Source organism: Myotis lucifugus, unplaced genomic scaffold (assembly GCF_000147115.1).
Source record: "Myotis lucifugus unplaced genomic scaffold, Myoluc2.0 scaffold_16, whole genome shotgun sequence".
Classification (NCBI taxonomy): Eukaryota; Metazoa; Chordata; class Mammalia; order Chiroptera; family Vespertilionidae; genus Myotis; species Myotis lucifugus.
Window position 1 is genome coordinate 3,919,396 of NW_005871064.1, and position 25,167 is coordinate 3,944,562.

At 37.1% G+C, this 25,167-nt stretch overlaps 1 protein-coding gene across 6 annotated transcripts in view; it reads right to left on the bottom strand.

The window, feature by feature from the left end:
* Positions 1-1,706: 1,706 nt before the first annotated feature.
* The window catches only part of CUNH18orf25 (chromosome unknown C18orf25 homolog), a 71,539-nt gene continuing 48,078 nt past the window's right edge, over positions 1,707-25,167 (bottom strand). For 4 of the 6 annotated variants that reach the window (XM_006085133.3, XM_023750864.1, XM_006085132.3 and 1 more), the window contains 3 exons: positions 20,237-20,419; positions 12,026-12,152; positions 1,707-5,673 (listed from right to left, as the gene is read on the bottom strand). In XM_006085133.3, coding sequence (XP_006085195.1) covers positions 5,484-5,673; positions 12,026-12,152; positions 20,237-20,419 — 500 coding nt within the window. In that variant the 3' untranslated portion in view covers positions 1,707-5,483. The remainder of the gene's footprint in view (positions 5,674-12,025; positions 12,153-20,236; positions 20,420-25,167) is intronic. The other 2 variants (XM_006085136.3, XM_023750865.1) reach the window with 1 other exon arrangement.

Consider the following 25,167-nt stretch of genomic DNA (forward strand, 5'->3'; position numbering starts at 1 on the left):
TCTGCCAACAGGTACACTCATCCTTTACTCACATCCCCCCACCACCAAATGGGATCTTGAGGCCTGGCAGAAAGAGATCCCTGCTGCCTAAACCCATCTCCAGCTAGAAGGCACACCACCTACAGCGTGGCAGCTGAACTGAGCCAACAGTCCCACCACCTCTGTTGAGCCAATGGGTGCTTCTCTGCATCTCTACAAGGTTTGTGATCATCACATGCATTTCTTTACTGAGCGCATCGCTCCTTCCAGTATTTACTACTGTCTGCTTTTCCTCAGGCGGATTCTCCCAGTCAAAGCTCCACGGCGGCCCAGGACTTCTTCAATTCTGTGAATCAGGGTGCTCCCAAACATGGAGTCGAGCAAGTGAAGAAAATCATACCTCCTGCCGAAACCGGTTTGGCTCAGTGGATAGAGCGTCGGCCTGCGGACTGAAGGGTCCCGGGTTCGATTCCGGTCAGGGGCATGTACCTTGGATGCGGGCACATCCCCAGTGGGAGATGTGCAGGAGGCAGCTGATCAATGTTTCTCTCTCATCGATGTTTCTAACTCTCTATTTCTCTCCCTTCCTCTCTGTAAAAATTCAATAAAAATATATTTTTTAAAAAAAATCATACCTCCTAAGATTGCTCCTTCATAGATCAGTAACATGGTTAAAACAAAACCTAGAAAAAATTCACTTTGATTGCAAAATTGGAACTGAAGAGATATTTACATATTTGATAAAGATTTACCTATAATTTTTCTCTATTTAGACTGAAGTTATAAATAGCTGTCAACTACTGTGACAAACATACAAATAAGGGAAGGCAAGGCCAAAAGGCAGCAAAGATAGGAGGAGGAAGCCAGAATGAGATTAAATACTAGCCACTGATTATTTTACTCATGCCTTGTCTAACCTTCAAAAGCACAGCATCCCAGGGCAAAAGGGTTAAAACGCAAGACTTTAAGTATTGTCTTCTCAAGCCTGTGTAAAGGAGTCTCACGGCACTAAAATATCTATGTCGGAAATACAAAATAGTATAGAAGAACTAAAAACATTTCCTATTTGCTAACAGATCTTGTTCTAGTGTAAGTAAAACTAAAAATTCTTAGCAACACTAAGAGATACAGGAGTGTATGTTTTAATAAATATAGGCCTCCCTCTCCCTGGTTCCTCATTCTCCTTCACGTGAAATTACAAAAGCAACCCGATGTTAATATGGTAGTTCCTATAATTTTGATAACCAAATAAAAAATCTGAAAATAGAACCAAATTAGTGCAGAAAATTTATGTAGGCTATTTCTGAAACACCCTGTATTTGCTTCAATGTTCAAGCACCTGCAAAGTGCATGCAGTAACCCTGTCTTACCCTGGTGCTCTGGCCTCTGGGAAGTAACTGTCAGCTGAATTTTATTCCCAGGAACAAAGGTGCCTAGCACTGGGGAGTCTTCAACCCTCTTTGAAATCTCATGGGAGGTGGAGGGCGGGGAGAACAGGAAAGCTAATGCAAAGCTATTTTTATCTACATCTAACATACCAAAGGCCACTTGCAAAACATTTTGGAAGCAGGATACAGTTATTACTTGGAAAAAATCAGACATCTTATAACAGTAAACTCTGTTGACAAAATATAATCCACTTTCACATCCAAAGCTAATTAGGGAGCTGCTCTAGGCACCACCTAATTAACTGAAGCATATAGAAAAAAAAATCCTTAGAAATTATTATTGTTTAAATACACTCTATTTTATTTTTGTCTTAAAATAGTTTAACCTTTATGCTACAGACTTATTTCAAAAAAACAGAAAATCTTATCTTGCACCAAAAAATATATATATAACACTCTGTTTTATTATTTTTTTTCTCCAAAGACCATTAAATACTAAAAGGAAACAAAAACTAAATAATGAATGTAAAGAACCAAATTGTTTTAAAAACTAGAGTTGCACATTTTAAAACATAATTCTAAGCAATGATTTGTCGTCACTGCATCAAGTCCACACTCACACTCCAGCAACAGCAGATCTGTTAACCACCAAGTGCATTGATTCCTAGCCATACAATGGCTAACATTTCAATTTCACGGTAAGAGGAGCAAAAGGCTTCAATGACCTTTGTACTCTTTTTAAAAAAAAACAAAAACAAAACAACAACAAAAGAATATTTCCTAGTTATCCAGTGACTTTTTTTAAAGATTACTACCCTTTAAAGTTTGTTAAAGAATAGGTACATAGTGTTTTAAATAAAATGAAAAATACAACAGCATTGGACTAAAATATGTGATTATTTTAAACAAACAGTGCACAATCTGAGGAAGTTTGGTTAGGGTGCAATCATTTTTATATATACATGGAAGTCACATCATACACATACTGGAAAACAGGGATTAGGACTCTTTGCCTTTTAAAAAAAAAAAGTTAAACTAAAAGACAAAATTGTGTCCCAAGCTTTTTCAAAAACTTTGTGACACAGTACAAAAAAGCAGGCAACACATTCATTTTGAAGTTACCTATGGTGCTAATCTGCTCAAAGTAACAATGAACAATTGACTAAATTAGCAAATCAGACAGTTCATATTCACAACTGATAATAATAAAAACAGTTATGGGATGCTCAATTGTAAAGGATAATGGAGTCCATTCAGTCTGGCTCCTTCCAACAAAATGAAAGGACAACTACAGTGAGCAGCAATTACATGTTACAGGCAGTCGTGATGATGTAATAAATAGCTGGTTACTGCTCTGTGGTTTCAAATTGGGTGGAGAGGAGACTTAACCAAATTAGTGCCATAAACCATCTGTGACCCAAGTGCACCATTTAGCAGATATATTATTTTGAATGGACAATGTTCTATGAAGCATAAAGAAGTATTTATGCTACCAAATGCAAAATTTTGGTTAAAAAAGATCACCTTACAAGAAATTTCAAATGTCACAGGAGTTTTTTACCACAGAATTTTGTCATTAATATCTTGCCAGAAACTACATCCCTGCTCTACTGGATCTGGCAATGAAAGAGGAGTTGAAGCATAGACTCTCTATAGTTAATAGGTGGGAAAGTCCCAAACTAGTAGGAGGAAAAGATGACTGTCTCTACCATCCCTTCTCCTCTCCTTTTTTGCATCTTAATTTCTAAATCTCTGTTCTGGTGCATCAACTCAGGAGGCCGGGAGCTGGAAGAGGCACAGGTGAAGGCAAAGTGCAACCTGCTATAAAAGCAAAGGCCAGAAAAGAGCTTGGTTACAACTTCACTCTGCTCCCAATCTACAGTGCACACAGCACAATAAAATAATTCTCTTTAGAGGATGACTATTGGGAGCTAAAGAAAATGTCATGGGAAATCACCTGCTGTACAGAACTGGACAAACATATTAACATGGGTATGTACTGCAAAACATTATTTAAAACGGAGCTCTGCCCTGATATTGGGGACAAAATAAGCTGCAAAAACTTCAAGTCAAATAATCCATTCTATTCTTTTCCAATTATTTTCCTGGAACACACAGACCAGAAACTACATTTCTGCTTTGTCTAGCATTTTAATTCAAGTCACAAACAACGTGTAACAGTAAAATTTAATAAATTAATCCTAAAGTATAATGTGAAGTGAATCTGCAGAAGGTCCTATTTCACTCTGGCCTCTGGGTCTTTGGTTTTTTGTCTAGAACTGTAGCCATGTGAGAGACTGGGGATATGAGGTGCTAAAACTGGAAGTTAGTGATCTTTTAAAAGGCTTGATCTATTAGGAGTAGAATGACAGAAAAATAAAAACTTGATGAAGAACAGAGGCCAGATCAAATGAGACATCAGAGAAGCTCAAAGAACACATGCTTAAATACACTCCCAGGGAAGAGGTGTATGGAAGTAAAGCAGCAGGAAGAAGGGTAAAGGAACAATTGAGTCTTTCAAAACATAGAAGAAAAGGCCAGGCAGGTGAAGCCACACCGGTGGGGTCTTCAGGTGCATGCACGCACGGGGTGTCTCATTTATCTCAGCGGCCCCACAGCACCCAACCTGCAAGTGCCTTATGTGAAACGGGCACTTACTAAATAAGTGTCCACTGAATGAAACTAAGAAACAGTAGTTCTCATGCTCTTATGATAAGGAAGAGCCAGCAAGGTATTTGGGGAGGGAGGCAAAGGGCTTTAGCAATATTATATGGTAAAAATGGAACCAAACCACCCCCCCAAAGGCCAACAAAAACTGTGGAGAAACAAAAGGAGGTTTTCTAAGCCAATATTACTTCATTCCTCCTTGTGCACAGTACATAGTGTTTTAACTCTAGGTATTGTTTGTAAACTAATTGCACTAGTAACTGCAACATGTCAGAGGAAAAAGGTAGTAACTAATGCCACAAACTCCAACACTGGTATTTCCTGAATTCCCTGAAGCTCCTACTATTCTTTGCCATACCTTTTAGATACTGTAAAACTTACAGTGCCATTAATGTGCTTTGCATCTGATTTCTTATGGTGTATTTTGGTTTTTCTAATTTTAGAAGGTATTGGAGAAAAATACCCAAATACAGAATCAGGTCAATTTCAGCTCAAGTTTGAACAGTTGTTGTACATCCTTTATAGAGAGACCAGCTATGAAAAAAGGCACTTTCCTCTCAGATTTGCAAGTGCCCAAAGCCTTAGAAGCCACACAACTCTATATTCTACCTAAGTAGTAACAGGTTTCTATGTTTGCCCGTTATTTGAATAAACCAGGAAAAAGTTCAGGGCGAGAGATTTTTCCTACTGATCTCTCAGTACTCTCTTCAAATGCCCAAAAAACCTTGTGGTGGGTATCTATCCAAAATGCCTCGGCCACAAAAGGAGACATTTTCCAAAGAGTTATGAATTATTGCAACAAAGAGACAAATTAAGTCATCTTAGCAGTATTTATAAACACAAAGGGACATGTCAATTATTTGTGTTGTGGGAAGTCAGCCAGGAGCTAAGTCAGGAAAGAAGTTAGAAGATTTAAGCTAAAAGAAAATAATACTCTGTCTTCTATTTCTAAGGACAGGTTTCAAATGCACATGCCCTACTAGGTGCCAATAAGGACCTAACTAATATGTGTGCAAATGCCCTAAGGTGGGAGTGCCAATGGGTGGGCTGACAGAGGTCAAGTCTAGATATTAATTTTATTACACAGAAAAATAAATACAAGATTCAAACACTGAAATTCATTTCACCTGGTAATTAAAAGGAGGGCAGAGTTTCCTAAGAAAAAACTCACCAAGTAAAATGAAGTTGTCTAATAAATTCATCATTCTCATATTCCTACTGAGGGAAAGAAGAAATTCTTTTTCTCTGTGATTACGTTATTTTCCTGACTTCTTTTGATTTACAAAAAAGAAAAAAGAAAAAGGAGGGGAGCAACTTTCCATGATTTTTGATTATACAAATGCCACAAACAGCTTCTGAGGCTGAAGCTATGACAATGAACTTCCATGTTGCAAAGAGGAGCAGGAGGGAGTGGAAGGGAACAGTGCGGAGGAACACAGTGACATTGTATTACAGTAGGTATTTACGTCTGCTATCCTCATCCAAGGTAAGGTCAACAACTTCTGCAGGTGAAGCCCAGGTCTGCTGGGGAGTCACAGTAGTCCATGACTGTGTCTGCCGGCTGCTAACATACGGTGTGCCCGAGCCATGCTTCCATGAAGAAACACTCTGAATCACACCTCCTCGAGGATGGACACACCTACAATTGAGATGAAGAGAAAAAGCATGGCTAACCGTACTACTGGAAAGATAGAAGGCAATACAGCTTCACTCGTACTGATCAATACTTTTACTAAGATCTACTATGCAAGATCATGAAACCCACAACCAATAGCCCTTTTCTTCCCTCCCTCCATGTCTGTCCATCTGTCTGCCCCCCCCCCCCCCTCAGTTTAGCCTAAAAAAGCCAGGAGTTTTGTCTCATTCAAAACTCCTGAGTTGCCTGGCCAGCATGGCTCAGTGGTTGAACGTTGACCTAGGAACGAGGAGGTCACGGTTTGATTCCCGGTGAGGGCACATGCCCAGGTTGCAGGCTCGATCCCCAGTGGGGGGCATGCAGGAGGCAGCTGATCAATGATTCTCTCTCATCATTGATGTTTCTATCTCTCTCTCCCTCTCCCTTCTTCTCTGAAATCAATAAAAAATATTTTTTAAAAAACAATTCCTGAGTTATGTGTAGGTCTGTTAGTGACAATGGATATATTTCTCTGAACTCATTTAAACCTTTGGATCTTCAGGACAGGGCACCATATAAATCCAGAACAAAATGAATATGCCCAAATAATCTTAGTCCGAACAAATAAAACAGTAAGAAATATAAGTGAAACTTGTTCTTAAAATAAGTTCTGTGCCATATTTGGTAATAACACCTTCAAAGACAGTAATAGTAATATCCCTTTAAGGATTAAATTTCTAAAAGTCTATAAAGGATCAATTTCCCTCATTCTGAAGGTGACAACAGAAACACCTGACTCTTTCTTCAGAACTTCTTATGCTTTAGTGCAGTGTAAGTAACAAATACTCAGTTTAGTTTCTCTAAAAGTAACAAGTACTCAGTTTAGATTCTCTAAAAGTACTCCATCAGAAGAACAGAACTGCCTCTTGCTGATGAACCTAAGGGTTCACTGGAAGAAAATTGTTTCAGAAGTACTGACAAATCATTTCACATTCTGGTCAAATGATAGGACTGTAAGGTTCCAGTTTAAACCACTGAGTAAGTTTTGATTCAAATGAGAGGAAAGCAGGAAAGCTCAATTTATCATCATTATTTCAGGAGGAAATAGAACCCAATTGTTATAAGCCCTAAAGAGATGTCCTATAAAGAAAAATGTGAGAGGCTCAAAATACTGTAAGGCAACTAACATAAAGCACAGATTTTCATGTATTATCACACATTCTTTTTTTCTACATTATGAAAGGCATGGGGTGAGAGCATACTCAGCTATTTTTTAATTGTTCCAATCCCAATTCTAGTGCAGATACAGGCTTTCTCACATCCATATGACTGGCAATAGGTATAAAACAGTACCTAGTCATATAACCAAGAAAATGCTTAGGCCTTACTTTGGGGAGGGGGGGAAACCTTTGTAAACAAAAACTTTTTGTTGTTGTTAACCCTCACCTGAGGATATTTTTTCCATTGACTTTTAGAGAGAGCAGAAGGGAAGGGGGAGAGGGGGAGAGAGGGAGAGAGGGAGAGGGGAAGGGGGGAGGGGAAGGGGGGAGGGAGAGAGGGAGAGGAAGAGGGAGAGGGAGAGAGAGAGGGAGAGGGAGAGGGAGATGGAGAGGGAGAGGGAGATGGAGAGGGAGAGGGGGAGGGAAGAGGAGGAGGAGGAGGTGGTGGAGGAAGAGGAGGAGGAGGAAGAAAGAAGAAGAAAGAAGAAGAAGACGTCGATTGTTTGCTTCCGGCACATGCTCCAAACCAGGCATCAAACCTGCTACCCAGGTATGTACCCTTGACGGGGATTCAAATCTGAGACCCTTTAGTATGCGTGGGCTGACGCTCTATCCACTGAGCAACACCGGCCAGAGCATAAACAATAACTTTTGATAGAATAATTTCCTGCTCTTCATACACTAAAAAACCAATAAAGGACAGACTTTACAGTAGAAGAGAACAAAACAAACAAACAAACAAACAAAAAACAAAAAGAACACAGAAAGGGGGCAGGCTCTGATGGTCAGCTTTTGATACAGTTAACTTACATTCTAAAAAGCAAACAAACAAAAACAGCAATGACATTAAAAATTAATCATTCTTGCTGTCATTTATAGAGCCTGAAGGTGACCTCTTAGATAATACTCCTACTTATTTTTCCTAATTGAGGATGAAATGAATCCTGTGGCTTTAGGAAAATACTTGTCTGTCTCCCTTGATTTTTTAGGATGTTAGCAATTGGGTTCTAGGAAGCAACCAGTCTAAAATGCAAAACGCTTCTCACATCTATTCTTTTGCTGAGGGATGAACAAACATTGATACCAATGGCCACAGAACCAAAGACTACACAGTGCATGAGGTAAGGGTCTGATTATCACAAAGGCTTTTCAGAGAATAGGTACCGAAGGAACTGTTCCAACACAGTTCCATGACAGGAAGATCTGTGCTATAAGCATTTAATTTCCTAGGGAAATTACCAATGAGGCTGGTAGAAGAAAAGAAGGAAAAGGGACCAAGAACCAAGAAAAATATTGGCATAGGGGTCATAAATTAAAACTGCTGGCAAAATGAAGTGGCACAGAACTAGAGGTGTTGGAAAAGTCTCTCACTGGCAAAGAACATCTTGTGAAAGTGGACTGTCCAACAATAAACACCTGGAAATTACAACATTTAGGTCAGGGGTTCTTCACAGCAATACAAAGCAGCCATAAAATATGCATTCAATTATTAGTTCAGAAAGCATGCTTTCTAGTCTATGACTAGAAGAAACACAGAAGTGAACATATCAAAATTGAAAGTAAAAGAGCAGGAAAGATGTTAACATGCAAGAAAAGAAAAGCAACTGGTTTTTGTTTTTTTTAAAGCACATCACAACTAGAATTACTAGGTACAAAGGTCAAACAAAATGCTTCCAAATATGGAAAAATGGCACCCAAAGCAATCCAGAACCACAATTCCAAAGAAAACTCAAGGACCAAGTCCGTGTTTTAAAAAACCTCTCAGAAAGCCCACAACAAGGTAGAATATCGTAAGAAAAAATAAGAAAAGGATGACTAAATTCAAACAAAACATCTGTGCATGCAAAGCAAATTAGAACAAAAAGATGTTGATCAAAACCTAAAACCTTTTTCCAAGCGATAACCCTGCCAGAAGCCCATCAATACTTCATAACTGCAACCCTAGACCTGTAAAAGAAATAAATTCCAGATGAGATACAGGCGGCCACAGGGGCAATTCTGAAGCAACCAGGAAAGCCTCTCCCCCACCTGCTTCTCAGCTACTTAATCTCAATGTTTAAAAGCTTATCAGGCTTCTTTTCTAAAGAAACTGCTGAAATTTTTTCAGAAAGACAGAAGAGTCAGTGAGACTCCACTCAGTCTGTAACCAAAGACCAAAACAAAAGACAGCCCCAACAGGATCTGTTAACTCTACATTCCATTGTTCAGACAATATAACCACTGAGATTTCAGAATGGAATTGCCACCTCTAAGATATGATTTCCCCAGGATTCAAACCAAAGAGTCAGAATAAAACACATCTTTACACTTCAGATCCTGTAAGAAAAAGTCCTTGAAAGTAATATTATAGCATGTCATTTAAAATGTAGCTAAAGTCAGAACTAAAGTAAAACAAACATTATCTATAGAATAAAATGACAATCTGGATAAAAGACCTAACAAGTTTAGAAGAGGGTGTACTAGAGATCATCTGTGTGTATGTTGGAGGTGATGAGGGACTTAGAATTCACATTTCCAATTTTTAACAGAACTATGATAATTTTAACTCCAGATAGCAATAATATTGGTAGAAAAAGAAGCAAAAATTTTCATGATGGAAGAACAGTTGAACAAAGAAGCTGAAAAGAAAGATGGCTCACTCTACAACATTTTAGGCATAAGGAGACAGTCAAGAAGGGAGACGTGGGAGGAGTTACTAGAGAACTGGACCAAGTGATATGTCTCAGCAGAATAAGAGATTAGATAAACAACATAGGTCACTATCTACTCTTTCCTACTTCAGTAGGAACACATGAATAATAACAGTGAATTAAAATTTGAAATGTAACTCAAGAGGAAGTTGGTGAATGGATAATGTGTTCCTGGCACAAATGAAGATAATTTACTGACATCAATCTGTCAATAGGCACAGTAAGTTTTATAGGAGGAAATCTGAAGTAAAAAAATACTGTAATATTCTAGAAAGATCCTGACATGGGGCTTAAAAGGAAAATGTCTTCTATATTATAAGGAACAATGGTAAAATGAACTAACAGCAGACACATGCTGAAGTAAAGGAATAAGTCAGGAGTTCTACTTCCTCATCTAATAGATAAGTCAGCTTGAAGGGAATAAACCGAAAAATAGAAGAAAAAAGGAAAAGAGTTTTAGAACAGGCAGAAAAAAGAGGAAAAATATGAGATAAAGAAAAGATTAAGAATGAAAATTCCGCCAAAGCCGGTTTGGCTCAGTGGATAGAGCGTCGGCCTGCGGACTGAGGGGCCCCAGGTTCGATTCCGGTCAAGGGCATGTGTCTGGGTTGCGGGCACATCCCCAGTGGGAGATGTGCGGGAGGCAGCTGGTCAGTGTTTCTCTCTCATCAATGTTTCTAGCTCTCTCTCTCTCTCTCTCTCTCTCTCTCTCTCTCTCTCTCCCTTCCTCTCTGTAAAAAATCAATGGAGTATATTTAAAAAAAAAAAAAAAAAAGAATGAAAATTCCTTCCCATGAGAATAGGGAAAATAACCATTAAAAAAGGAAAAGGAAACAGCTATGCAGGAATATTTATGCATAAATAAAGATAGAGAATGAAATGCTAGGATAATACTAGTTCTAGTAAAAACAACTGGCCCTTTTGAGAGATGGCACTTTAAACTATGACTTAACTCTGTATTCCTAAAGTCTCAATTGTTTAACTGAAAAATGCTCTGAGTATAGTCAGTTTTCATTAGAAAAAGGCACCCTAAATTTCTGCGCCATGCATATTTTGCCCCACTCTCCACTTCTAAATTCACCTTTTATAACAGAAGAAATGCTGGTAAATGTTTTATTGCTAACCAAAGAGTAAAATCAGATCTAAGGACAAGGCAATGCAGATATTGCGGAAATCAGGAAACCACAACTTAACTCTATAACATAGGAGAAAAGTTGTTTGCTATATAGAATACAGATTTTCCAAAGTCTAAATTTTTGTCTTATATCTACGTGTGTTAAATGTTCCCCAAGAATACCTCTGAGGGCTGCAACCAATTCTTATCGTAAAGCAAGAGTCAGTAAATTTTTTCTGCAAAGGGCTACATGGTAAATATCTTAGGCTTTTGAGGGCTATAAGGTATCTGCTGAAACTTCTGAACTCTGCCACTGGTTGCAAAAGAACACCCATAAATAATATGTAAATGAACAAGCATGGCTCTGTCCCAATAAAACTTAATTCATGAATACATTTTATTTGAATTTCATAGAATTTTCACATCTCACAAAACATTCTTCTTTTGATTCTCCCCCCCTCCCCCCAACCATTTAGAAATATAAAAACCATTCTTAGCTCAAGGTCCGTACAAAAACAGGCAGCAGGCCAGATTTGGCCATTGGACTAGTTAGCTGACCTCTTTTAAAAATGCCAAACTTCATAAAATATTTTCACAATTGACTGCCTTGTAGCTTTTTTAAAATATATATATATTGTTTATTTTTTACAGAGAGGAAGGGAGAGGGATAGAGAGTTAGAAACATCAATGAGAGAAAAATATCGATCAGCTGCCTCCTGCACACTCCCTACTGGGGATGTGCCTGCAACCAAGGTACATGCCCTTGACTGGAATCGAACCTGGGACCCTTGAGTCCGCAGGCTAACGCTCTATCCACTGAGCCAAACCGGTTAGGGCTGTAGCTTTTTTTTTTACCCTAAGAAACAGAACTCTCTGAGTCACATAAATAACACTAGAAATATCCTCTGTTAGATACAGACCAAAGTAACTTGCAAGTTTTAATGAAAGATAAGAAGTACTCTAAGAAATAAGCAAAAGAGATACGTCACCAGATGCATATTTCCCAATTGTTTGCTCCAATATATTTCAAGATAAAGTGAAAGGCAAGAAAATATGAATAAGGGGGGGAAAGTATGTCCTAAGAGAAAAATCTGTCATGTACTCTAATCAAGAAAAACATCAGTTCTAGTTCACATACACATATGGTCACGCTGTTCTCGATATGAGACAATATGAAACACACTCTGAAGCTCATATCATGTCTAATCAAAGTGTTTCTTAAGCCAAAGGAAGCTGAGGTAGCTCCCACCATTCATGCCAGCCATACTGTGACGCCTACCATTTTCTTCTCCCTTGATTTCTAGTTAAAATTCACAATGTAAAGTATCAGAATACTCCAAAAAATATCCTACCTTGCATGTTCCTGAACTCCCACAATCTCCACTTCACTATCTGAAGAGGCAATATTAATTTCTTCATTGAGTGGTGCACTGCCAGCAGATGTCTTGTCACTTGCTAGGAACCCTGGATCCAAATGACCTGAGAGAGAAGAGGGGGGAGGGAGATAAGCACTACATTTTGATTTCTTACAACAGCAGAGAGAACTCATTGACAGACTTCTCATCCAGGTTCAATCACAGAAAGAGAATGGTCTTATGAGATCTTGCCACAACAAAACGGTTACCCATGTCAAATAAACAGAAGCAGTGTTCTAGTAAAAAAAAAAAAAAAAAAACACAAAAAAATTAAACAGACCACACCACATGCTCATAGTTATAAGAGTGTTCAAACAACATGGAAGTACATAAAAGTAAGAATTCCAAGTCTCACTCTCTACTTATATTCCTTAGGAGGAAAAACTTAGAGTATTTTGGTAAGTATGTATAGTATATCTAAATATAGGTAAATATAAATTATAATAATACTCTATGTTTAGTTCCATAATGCTTTTTGCATTTAACTCACACAAGAATTCTGCCACTACCTAGAGGGCAATGGAGCTCTCTGCTACTTATCATTTCAATAGAACAAAATTCTACCAGAAAAGTTCAAAGGCATAAATGGAATACTCTTCACTAAATTTTAAACAAATTTAACAATTTTCTCTAAAGAAATGCAGATTTAAAAAAATCTAACCCCAAACCACATATAAAAGTGAAGATTGTAATTTTTGCTTTGAGCAACTAAAACATAACCTGTATGGTGTTGACAGTTCTCATTAGACAGACACAAACCACACAACTCTGGGAAAAACAACTGTTTGTGGCACTGGAGCACATGAGGATTATTTCACAAGGGTCTTAATAAAGCTTCTATTACATAGTGCAATAAAAAACATTCTCCAAAGAAACAAAACAAACAAAAAAACACACATTCTCCAACATCACATACAGCATGAGCTTCCACAGAATTCTCTCTCAAGAAAAGCTAATGACATAGCATCAAAGTACATAGCTCTATAAACAATTCTAGCAAGAGTTAAAATTCAGCTTATTTCCCATATCTTGAATGTTCTGACATAAAAGGATGAATTTTAGAATATCTAGGAGTTAGTATGAATAAGCGGTTACAACAGGTACAAATTTGCATTTATTCTTTAAAGGGATTTTTATTTAAATACCAGAGGTCCGGTGCACGGATTCATGCACAAGTGGGGTCCCTCGGCCTGGCCTGCAGGGATAGGGCCAAAACTGGCTCTCCGACATCCCCCAAGGGGTCCCAGATTGCGAGAGGGCACAGGCCAGGTGCACAATAGGGACCAGGGAGAGACCACAGGAGGACTCCAGGGCGATTCTGGCCCATCTTGCCCAGTCCCGATCAGCCAGACCCCAGCAGCAAGCTAACCTACTGGTTGGAGGGTCTGCCCCTTGGTGGTCAGTGTGCGTCACAGCAACTGGTTGAACGGTCTAACGGTCATACTTACATATTAGGCTTTTATTATATAGGATATTGTCATCTAATACCAAATAATTTCTCCATATTAAAAAAAAAATCCTTTGTGACACCTTATATAAACTAAACCAGTAAGGTTTACATAAATACAACTCTCCTTTCCCCTAATCTCACTTATTTCAATTTTTCAAGGTCATTGAGCAATCTTATACTTTCATACTCCTGCAAACGATTTTTTCTTTTTAAAGTTATAGGTGGTCCCAAAACAAACACTTTACCATTTTTATACCCTTTGATCCTGTAATCCCACCCATGACAATTCAGCCTAATGAAAAAAAACTTTAAACAAAATGTTATGATGTCCAAAGATAAACACTACAGTGCTATGTAAAAACCTGGGGAAATGTATGAACATGTAAGTATCTCACATAACGCTATAAAGATATGTAGGTGCTGGGTAAAAGCTGTGAAAAGTAATCAAGTTTGAATATAATTGTGGGTCTTTTTTACAATTCTTTAACAGTATTTTTTCTATGAAAATAATGCATAAATGAGAAAACAGAAGACTAAAAAGCTTAAACTGGCTTCTAGATACAACTGGTGATTGAGATATTACAGTGTAGATAGGATTCTATCAGTGGCAGTGAGCACTCACCTTTGAACCTTACAAACATACAAGAGATGGCATCCACCAGACAAAACCCAGTTTTGTTAAAGTTAGGGTAGCTGCTTAAATGGAGTTTTTTGTTAAGTCTAGGTTTGGTAAACCTAGATTCTTGTTCTGACTCTAATACTTTGCTTGTGGCCAAGTCTTTTATCCAATTTCTACTTCAGTGTTATAGTTATCACTATTGTCATGTATACTATTTCTACTGCAATTCTAGAAAGGAATACAAATTGACAAGTCTCTCTTTTTTCAATTATTTTGAGCAGCTTTGCTTTTGTGCAACTATAACAGTTTACTTCATCGATTTGTTCTTCAATAAATACTTGTTTATAATATGCTATGCACTGTGTTAAGTGCTAAGAATACTATGGGGAACAAGACAGGTGTACTCTCTAAACTCAACAAGCTTACAATATATCTGGGGATAATAAAAAGTAGTCCATTGCAAGGTGGCTTGAAAACTGCTCTGAAAAGGAGGTAGAGAGTCCCTGGAAACACATAGAAAAGGAACATTTCCCAGACTAGAGGATAATCAAGGAAACTGAACTCTCAGGAAGGAGTAAGCACAGGTAAGAAGTAACATAAGAAACACTATATTACCCTTTAGGTTAGGGTATAAAAGTTTGCTGGGATCAGCCGGTTTGGCTCAGTGGTTGAGCATTGACCTAAGAACCAGGAGGTCATGATTTGATTCCTGGTCAGGACATAGGCCTGGGTTGTGGGCTCAATCCCCAGTGGGGGGCATACAGGAGGCAGCTGATCAATGATTCTCTCATTGATGTTTCTATCTCTCTCTCTCTCTCTCCCTCTCCCTTCCTCTCTGAAATAAATTTAAAAAATGAAATAAAAATCAGTGCAAGACAAAATACAGCACATGAGGTTAAATTAGAGTGAGCTAAATACAAATTTCCTGGTGAATGTTAACTCTAGGCTAATGGTGTGCAAGTTTTGCCACATTTCCTGTCAGAGCCATTAGATAAAGTATGCTATTCAAATAACAAGTCAGCTGGGATCCACATCAAGTCTGTGGAATGCCATGCTCTTCAAGAGACACCAAGGCATTCTCCAATAGCCAAGAATGAATCCCCCATTCTGTCTATTTCAGACCCAGGGCAATTAGTCCTCTTCTCTCAATGTAACCCTCTTTAGCATGTCACATTCCTTTGAGAGCTCCTGTGCAGAGCCTGACATTCTCTGGCCTTTGGTCCATTCCCCACTGCCTCCCCACCCCATGCCCTCACAGGAATCCAATGGCAGAACACTGCCTAAAGAATACACAAAAGTGAGCAAAGATGATATGAGGTTCTTCAAATACTGTCAGTGGTTGTAATCTATTCCCATTCTAGGACAAGAATAAGCCCTGTACAAAAAGTGTCAATACCACAATTATCATGTATTAAACTGAAAATTTTTTGTCCTCCCACTACAGACCTTTTCAACACATAAGTCAGAAAGAAGCAATAGAAAAAGTAGTAACTAAATTATCATGGGAAATATTTCTTTTGCCTTCAAAAGAAATAATGTAGCTCTTTTATTTTTTAATTGATGTCAGAGAGAGGAATGGAAAAGGAGAAACACATCCATGTGAGAGAGAAACATTGATCGGTTGTCTCTGGCATGCACCTTGACCAGGGATTGAACTTACAACCTGGGTATATGCCCTGACCAGGAATGGAACCCACCACCTATTGGTGTACGGGATGCTGCTGCAATCAACTGAGTCACCCGGGCCAGAGCTGTAGCTACTTTTTAAATCACTAGTTTTAAGAACTAGTCCTGGACCTCTTTGTAGCACTTAAAGAAAATTATTACATACTGGCAGCAGCATGTTAGCTATAAAATAGGTTAATATCTTAAGGTGCTACTCATTTAGCTTTAAAACAAACAAATTATTAGCTTGTGTTTAGTTTGCTTAAGAATGTTAAAAGCTACTTTAAAAAGGGAAAGGAGGTTAGAAACTAAAATCTTAAGAGTCCATATGAAGCTTGTAAACATGAGGAACCTGACCAAACTTGACCTCCTTCACGAGACTGATATATTGACTTTAAAGTGCTAATAATAGAAACATGGCCGTTCTGGTCTGATTATAAAAAGCCCTACACTAAGGACAGGAAACCCAAGATTTGTTTCTCTGCATTACAACAAAGCTTGCATAATGGACATATCAAGATTACTATCCCTATTTTAAGAATGAGAAAATGCTCAATGTTTACCTTCTTAACAAGAAGGCTGGGAATGGGAGCTAGGGGAGGGGATAGGATCATTTGTTTAGAATTTTTAATTTCCCAGGGGGAAAACTCTAAATAAATTCAGTTTACCATAATTATAAGTCTTCCACACCAAAAGAACTTCAGACTTATGCTTCTCTTAGCCTCATCTACACGTTTACAGTGAGCTATTACTAGCAATAAACAAAAATATCAGATATGTTGGTACTGTTTCCTAAACATATCCAATGCAAGAGTTAACTGGGGGTGATTATTAAAAACAGATTCACAGCCCTGGCCGGTTTGGCTCAGTGGATAGAGCGTCGGCCTGAGGACTCAAGGGTCCCAGGTTCGATTCCGGTCAAGGGCATGTACCTTGGTTGCGAGCACATCCCCAGTGGGGAGTGTGCAGGAGGCGATTGATCTGATCGATGTTTCTCCTTCATCGATGTTTCTAACTCTCTATCCCTCTCCCTTCCTCTCTGTAAAAAATCAATAAAATATATTTTTAAAAAAACAGATTCACAGACTACATTTCAGATCTACTTTACAAAACCTTTGGGGAGAAACCCTAGGAGTCTGAACTTTTATAAGCACCCCAGGTAATATCTATACTCAGACAAAGTTTAGGAAATACTGTAACAAGAGCAACTTTATGCCAGGGCAGGGCATAAATTAGCAATCCATTAATTGGGCCCATTAATCACCTCCTTATTCGGTCTATTTCAGCATAAATACATTAACATCATGCTGGTTAGCACTCCTGTGGGCCTACTGTGTGCTGCATCCTGTTCTAAGTACATTATATATGTTACTTCACATTAATGGTACTAACCTTTAGGGATGGATACTAGTTTATAAATTGGGAAACTGAGGTTTTACATAAGTTACCTGAGGTCCCACAGTTTTTAAGTGGCTGCTGGTTCAAAACCAGGATGTTTTGTTGCCACCTCCTATACTGTTCAATTCTAGCATCAAGTAAGAAAAAGTAAACACATGGCAACAGTTGAAATGAAAAGTTTAAGTCATTTATTGACCAGGGGGCCTTCCTAATTTCAACTCTTTTGCCTTGGTTAAAGTTAAAAATAAATAGTAATAACTATTTTGCATACAAGAACATGACCTAAATGCTTGGAAAAAGAGAAAAACTACTCTATCTCCAATGATTACTTATGTGATCCTAATGGAGTCGGGCTGCTGACCTGGTCTGAGATGCTATTAATTAACCCCTGACTAGTCTGTTCAGTGGCTGGGTTTTTATTTTGTTGGGAGAGAAAATTAACCTTTAGAACATTTATCTTAAATTCAAACCAGAAGAATGACCATTCAATTGATAATAGCTCAAGTCTCTAAACTATAAACTGGCCACTGAGGATAAATTCTTTTAACATTTACACATTTTAAGTACATTCAAATTCACAAAATGAGTTTCTTCAATAACAATTACATTAAACCTCGAGTGTACTAAGTTTTATTTATTACTCACATACCTGCATTACTATATTTGGGGGGGGGGGGAACGACTCACTTTGAATGAGTCAATAAATGGCTTCACAAGAAAATGTCATGAGGATCTGTTGAAAAGTGATGACCATGTCCTATGATGTACAAAAATCTACACATAATTTATGGCCTGGTATAAGCATACGTTTTTATCCTAGAGAAATCATCACACATATGTACCAAGAGACACACACAAGAAATGTTAGTGGCAGTATCATTTGGAATAGTACCTTAAATGTCCAATAAGAAAATGGGTACGTCAATTGTGATATAATAATACAGTGGAATACTAAGTAACAGTAAAAATGAATTAACTAGAATCATATTTATTACCAAAAACAAAGCTCACAAAATGTTCAACTAAAAATGCAAGTTGCAAGTGACTATCTTCAATATAATATCAATTAGTATTAAAACATGCTTGTTTACAGATACGTAACAAATGCAATAAAAACATAAAATAATACAGAGTAATAGCAAACACCAAATACCAAATCATGACAGTTTTGGAGTGGGAAGGGAAAAATAAGGTGAATAAAGTTGAAGCCATGGGTATTTCCCTCCTCACATATTTTTGCCATGTTTTATTTCTTAAGACCAGTGGTAGGTACCTGAATGGTACTGTCTTTCTAACTTTGAGTGACTGAAATTCAAAAAGATAATCAAATACAGAATTAAGTACACAAAGGCTAATGATGTTTTGAATAGTCAAGCTAACAATTACTTGAATCTGAAAATGTGATGCTATCCCCAAAGCTGGTAACTCTAATGATACAAGACCCCAAACCTTGTACTATTAGGCTGAATCACATGAAACTGCTGGGTTTGTTGTAGGTCAAAAGTCAAATATTAACAATTTAGGTCAAACTAATATTAAAATTCTCTAAATGAAAAGCAAAAAAAAAGAAGTAATTGTTCATGTTTTTCTCAAGCATTTACAATAAAGTGGTCTACTTAATGGCAAACTAAGAAAACAAAGAAATACTAGTAAAACTGAAGTTAGAATGAACCATTTAATTGTCAATGGATGAAAAATGAAGATAAACTACCCAGTACACAGAACAAATTATAAAACTTAGAAACACATATTGCAGAAAATGTCAAACTATTCTCCTTTGATACAAAGTATTACTACTTAATTCTTTTTAAAGTACTTATACATATTAATAAATCCTTAAAAGACCCTTGTTATGCAAAGCAAGTATTTGACATCCAGAAAAGAACAGCTTGTCTAAGGTCAAATAGGCAGTTAGCAGTCAAAACATAGTTAAAATTAAGTCCAGGTCCTGCTCTGTTCCAAAATTAGTCAAAATAAATTAATTAGAAGCTCAACAACAAGAGATTTTTATTTGCTTCCATCAAAAAGTATGAAAGGAAGAATTAAGGACAATGATCTATGGCGCTGTCTTTATTTCCTGACAATTTAAATATAAAAAGTTCTAAACTAAAACCCATTATTTGTGTAATACAAAACTCGTTTCCCATAAACATTTTAGGTAGTGATTAAGTTACTAGATTCGCTCATAAAAGCCAAAGCAATTCATAATTTAAATAGAAAATTATAATCTTTCTATAACATGAAAGAAAATACACTACCTAAAGTCTGTCAACAGCTTCCTCCTCCTTTCTTAAATTTAAGTGCTAGTACTTTTAGAGGGAAAAAAAGGCTTACATGAGAATACTGAAAGAGTTTTGAGAACCATATTGAAGGAAACTTGGAGGCATCTGTGCAAGGTTTCAAAGGTAATAGCAATGGGTATTTTAGCAAATAAATATCACTCTTAAGAATCATCCAGAACCAAGATGAATAATGCAAGACAAGGAAAGAAATTTTTCTGAGATAATAGAGGCAGAAACTGTAAGAAAAGGATTAGAAAAGACAAATATGAAAACTACAGTAGAGGAAATAACAGGGGCACTTCACACCAAGAGGTGGAAGAACAGTGCAGCACTATATAGGAACAGCCCCTCAGGGCAAGTATGAACAGGCCCCTCCCCCAAGCTGCAAGGCTGCTGTGCAGCTAAGTGAGGAAAACCATTGAGAAGTGGGGATGGGATGGGAAAGTATTAGGTTATCTGGGTGGTTTGTACATGTCAGGCATTTTTAATTCAAGAAATATGCATACTAAAATCTGTTTATGCCTACAATTAATGTCTTATATATTGTCATTTTTGCTTCCTCCTGATTAAGAAAGATGAATGACATGTTACCCCAAACTCCTTTACAGTCAGTTATAAACGACACCCTGGATGCCTCTGGTTAGCCTGCGCACCTCAGCAGGGCCCACTATGAGAAACAACTGCCAGGACACATGCACATTACATTAGAGAAGGGGAAGGGGAGGGAGACCAACCTGCCTCCGCATCCAGCTCCTCTAGAAGCCCGCTGGTCCTCCAGGTAGCTCCTGTGTCCTGGCCTCCTACAGAATTACTGTGCTCTTGAACTACTGCAGCCGCCAATAAAGTGTCCACATTTACCACTTCTGGGTCAGAGCTGGTGTCAGACATATCATAATAAGCTATAACTGGAGGTCCATCTAGGGAGGAAAGAAAATGTATACTTGTATCTAACTTGTGGGGTGAAAATACTTCTGAAACTAAGAGCCCTCTAAATGCCAGTTGCCTTTATCTTATTACTCTAGCTAATCAGAAAAGCTAATATTTACATCTAATATTTTGTACATGATGTAAAAGTTAAAAAGATAACTCAAGCTTACAAAGATAAGGGACACATTAGGGAAGGAGGGAAAGGTGAGTTATGAAGAACAGAAGACAGGACTATACTGAACAATGTTACACTGAACTGACACCATACTCTTAAAGAGCAAAAGATTAAGAAAAAAGGGAAGACTCCACAGAGAAAGTGAAACTGATTTTTAAAGGAAAAAACAGATGCAAACTATTAAAACTCAACTTATATTTTTAAGAGAATGAATCTAGTTCTCTTAGTAGCTAATACTAAAACTCCCCAGTAGAGTCAAAGAAAATCAAATATGTATTTTTCTACTCTCTAAAGAAATAAGATTAACACTAAGAGCTCTACCTGACTGACTTATTTCCAGGGAAGCCCTTTAAAATATCAGGGATGTTACACATTTTACAACATTCTACAAAAAGACAACACAAAATCCATCTTCAGGATTTTGCTTTGGATGTCTTGTGAGGGATATTTATATTTTCTTTTCCCTGAGAAAGACAAGCAACTCACACCTCAAGGAAATGATATGCAATCTTACAGGTCATTTTAGAGGAAGATAAAGTTCTTACCGGAAAAATAAGAGATCCCTTCTACCTCCAAATCACCCTAACTATCTAAAAAAAAAGCAGCTCAGTTACAAAGTAATTACACTTCAGCAATTCATGCTAAAATAACTCAATATTCATGCTTGTATAATAGATGCATGCTTAAAAATGCTAAAGTTACCCTTTTTCTAATACAACAGCAAAAAGTTTTCAATCAAGTATGAAACACATCCCTTACTTCTACCTCCAATTTAGAAGAAAGCAGAAATAACAGAATGCTCTTTCTCCCAACAACTATCTATGAAATGCAGGCAAATAATCTATTTCCATAAAGATTTTTTAATATCATCCAACAAATTAATATTAAATACACCTATTTTATGAGACTCTTTATTATAAGAAATACATATGCTAATGAATCATTTAACTAAAACACAATGAAAGACTACTGTTTTAATACAAAAATACATTGTGTAAATTGTCACTGAACAAAACATAGAACACACTTTGGATATTTATCCCTTAAAACTAAGTTCCTAAACCATTGGTTTACATAGCAACATTAAAAAACAACACATGACCAAACATAAATGCAAATGAGTTAAGTGTCACTGTAAAAGGGACATGTCACAATATGAAATTCTGACGACCGTAACAGTTTGTTCACTACTTAAAAATAATTTCTAATTCTCCCAAAAGGGTAAGTCAAGCTCATAAAATTCAAGTGTGGCCTCAGTATCAATTGGCAATGGATTTTAGTTCAAATGGGAAAAAAAGTTGGCTCATGTTTGAGGTTTCTCTTTTCTAATAAATAAAAGAAAATGGTATAATTTATGAAGTTCTGATCAGAGTTCAAAATGATTATGGAATAAAGATACTATGTAATGTCCAAATTCTTGAGTGCAGAAGATATGAAGGTCAAGTACAATAATGACTATTTGACCAAATGTTCTATTTTTAAAAGGGCTTTAAGTGTTTTGTGTTGACAAAAAAAAGTTATTTATGTTAAAATTTATATCACTAATACCAATCAGAGCCACTTGCCCCACATCCCCCACCACAATCACCAAATTGAGGCAACAGGTCAACAGTCAAGTCAAAATTGTACCACTCCTACATGTATAATCATGCAAAAAAAAAGTATTAAGTATATATGTACATGCAGTGTGATATCACCTACCCAAGGAAATAACTTCTCTGAAAGTCTTCATCAGTAGGAAATACAAGCATAAACTTGTTATCTGGCTTCATTCTTGCATCTTCCATATTTCCAAACAGCACACCTTATAGCTTAGCTTAAATTTAGTATTCATCACAAACAAAGACAGTAATATTTTCATATTTTAATTGCACTTAACAGTTAAAACAAATGATTATCACTGTCATTTTTCTCATTTCTAGGATATTCAAATGATGACAAGTCAATACTATACCAACTTTAATAAAGTAAAGGAATAGTTGCCTTTGTGACTTTGTCTTTCAACAGAAAACCACAATTAAGAATCTTGTGTTCCAAGGTCATCTTACACTTATCAATAGCAAATCAAGATTAACTAAGAGTTGTTTGAAGCACTTAGCAGCAGGGTTTGGACTTTAAAGCACTAAATGAATATTAGTTAATTAATGGTGACAATTTGTAACATTCTTTTAAAAAAATGACTTGCTGCACAGAATTAAGAAACAGGTTAGGTCCTATAATGAAATCATTTGCCTTTTAAAAGAAGTAACTCTTAAAGAAACAAATCAAAGCACTGAGAAGCTAGGAAAACTCGGCCACTAATATCATAAGCAGTGATCTATACTTTCAATATGATGCTTGCCAATTCATTACAGGATGGAATAAACATGGAGATACTGTCCTTCCTCTCACTTGATTATTGCTCTATGCTATTAAAACAACAGCACTACTACCAAGATTTTAACTTTCAGCAACATCTAGTCACTTCAACATGGAAACATTTCCGATTTAAAGTTATCATTAATGTTAAGCACATTCCATGTTATTCATACTCCACATTCTCCTATCTGCTCTGTCACAATCTGAAAACAAAAATTTACAATAATGAACTCACTAGTTTTTCTACAATCATTAAAATCACCTCTCTATAAGAGTAAATTTAACACAGTCAGTTAAGAATTATTTGGTCTGTGCTTAATCCAAGTCCTATTTTTCTTCCTGATAGTTTGAAATTCTGCTGCTCATTAACAATTACAAGGCAAGAAAAATTAAAAGCTGAACAATCCACTGGCTACTTGTTTTATTTAAGAACATCAACTCATCCATTTTATGCTAGAAATAGGTTTGCACCCTCTTGCTGACCTCCTAGCCTATAAATAGGTTCTAACTTTTCAAATACCAAAATGCAGATGTATCTGTGTCATCACATTCCTAACAGTGAGATTTACCCTTTTATGACCTTAAACCTCCTGTACTATTATCATCAAATATTTAATTTTATGAGTTAGTTTTCTTTCAAATATGTTCTCTTCTTAACGTCATGGAAACAATTTGAATCATAAAAACAAAGCAAAATAAAACCTAATATCCTTTATTACATTTATCCCTGACAAACCCGCCATTTTCAAATTTAACAATCAAAAGCACAAATTTAAAACTATACAAGGTAATTACATAATTTACCACTCATTTTACAGATAAGAAATTTTAATCTTAGTGAGGTGGAATCAGAAGAGATTACAGTTCTCCTTGTCAAGGGAACAAGGAATATACAAGATGAGAATGGGAGCAGCATAGAAGTACACCCAGATTTTTGGCAGCGAACACACAGGTTGAAGTCCTGCCTACTACTTCCTAGCTGTATGACTCAGTTTCTTCACGGCTTATGGTGAGGGTTAAAGAAGATAAAACACAGAATATCATAGGAGTTCAGATATTGGTCTGTTGCCCCACCTTTCCATTATAATTAGTACTTGCTCTACTTCATTATCTATTTGCTTATCTTTGCGTGTAAACTCTGCTATCCAAGGCATTCATGCAAGAAAGCTTTGAGAAAAACATCACTGCATGGGCTGGTGCCTTATATTATAGATTAACCCAATTTGTTAAGAAAATGCTTTGCTGGAATTAATGAGATCATCACAAATGTGACTTTCCTATTTTTATTTGTTTCAAGTGAAATGTCAGCTTGGATGTATTCATATAAAAGTGTTTCAAAGCCAAATACAACTTATTTTGGATTATTTCATATTTAGCATCATCCTTGCCTACACAACCCTTGCACTAACACAAGTGTTGTCAGTATTCCAGTATGAAGTCTAATTAGTTCTAGGATCCAGGAATTGCTCTAGTATCCCTGAGGTACTTGAAAATGTCACTCTTCCTCCTCTCTTGATTCCAAGTCTTAGGCCCAAGGAAAGGTGGGCTAATGAACCAATACATGGCTTCCCCCTTCAACTCCCATTTCCATGGCTACAATAACATACAATAAAGCCCAGAGAAAATTCTTTCTCTCCTCCCTACAGCCAACCTCCCAAAACCCCTCACTGGGAGAGGAAAAATCTATTTTGTTGTTGCTAAAGGACCCCATATAGGCTCTGCACCCAGTCACTAAAGGTCCTGGGCCCAGTACCATTCTCTACATCAAGAGAAGGGGAAGAGGGTAGAAATCACACTCAGCCTCAATCCAGATATTGAGATTTTAAAAAGTTACACCTGGCCCTAGCTGGTTTTGCTCAGTGGATAGAGCGTAAGCCTGTAGACTGAAGGGTCCCGGGTTCGATTCCGGTCAAGGGCACATGCCTGAGTTTCGGGCTCAGTCCCCAGTATGGGGCGGGGCGTGCAGGAGGCAGCTGATCAATGATTTTCTCTGATCATTGATGTTTCTATCTCTTTCTCCTTCTCCCTTCCTCTCTGAAATCAATAAAAATATATATTTTGTTTAAATGCACTTTAAAAAAAAGGTTATATCTGAAAGAGGAGTTCTCAGCAGAACCTCAAGAGCTGCAGAAGGGAATTTGCATTTTAGGAAAACTTATCCAAGAAAAAACAGCTTTTTCATTACACACCAAAATATTCACCAAG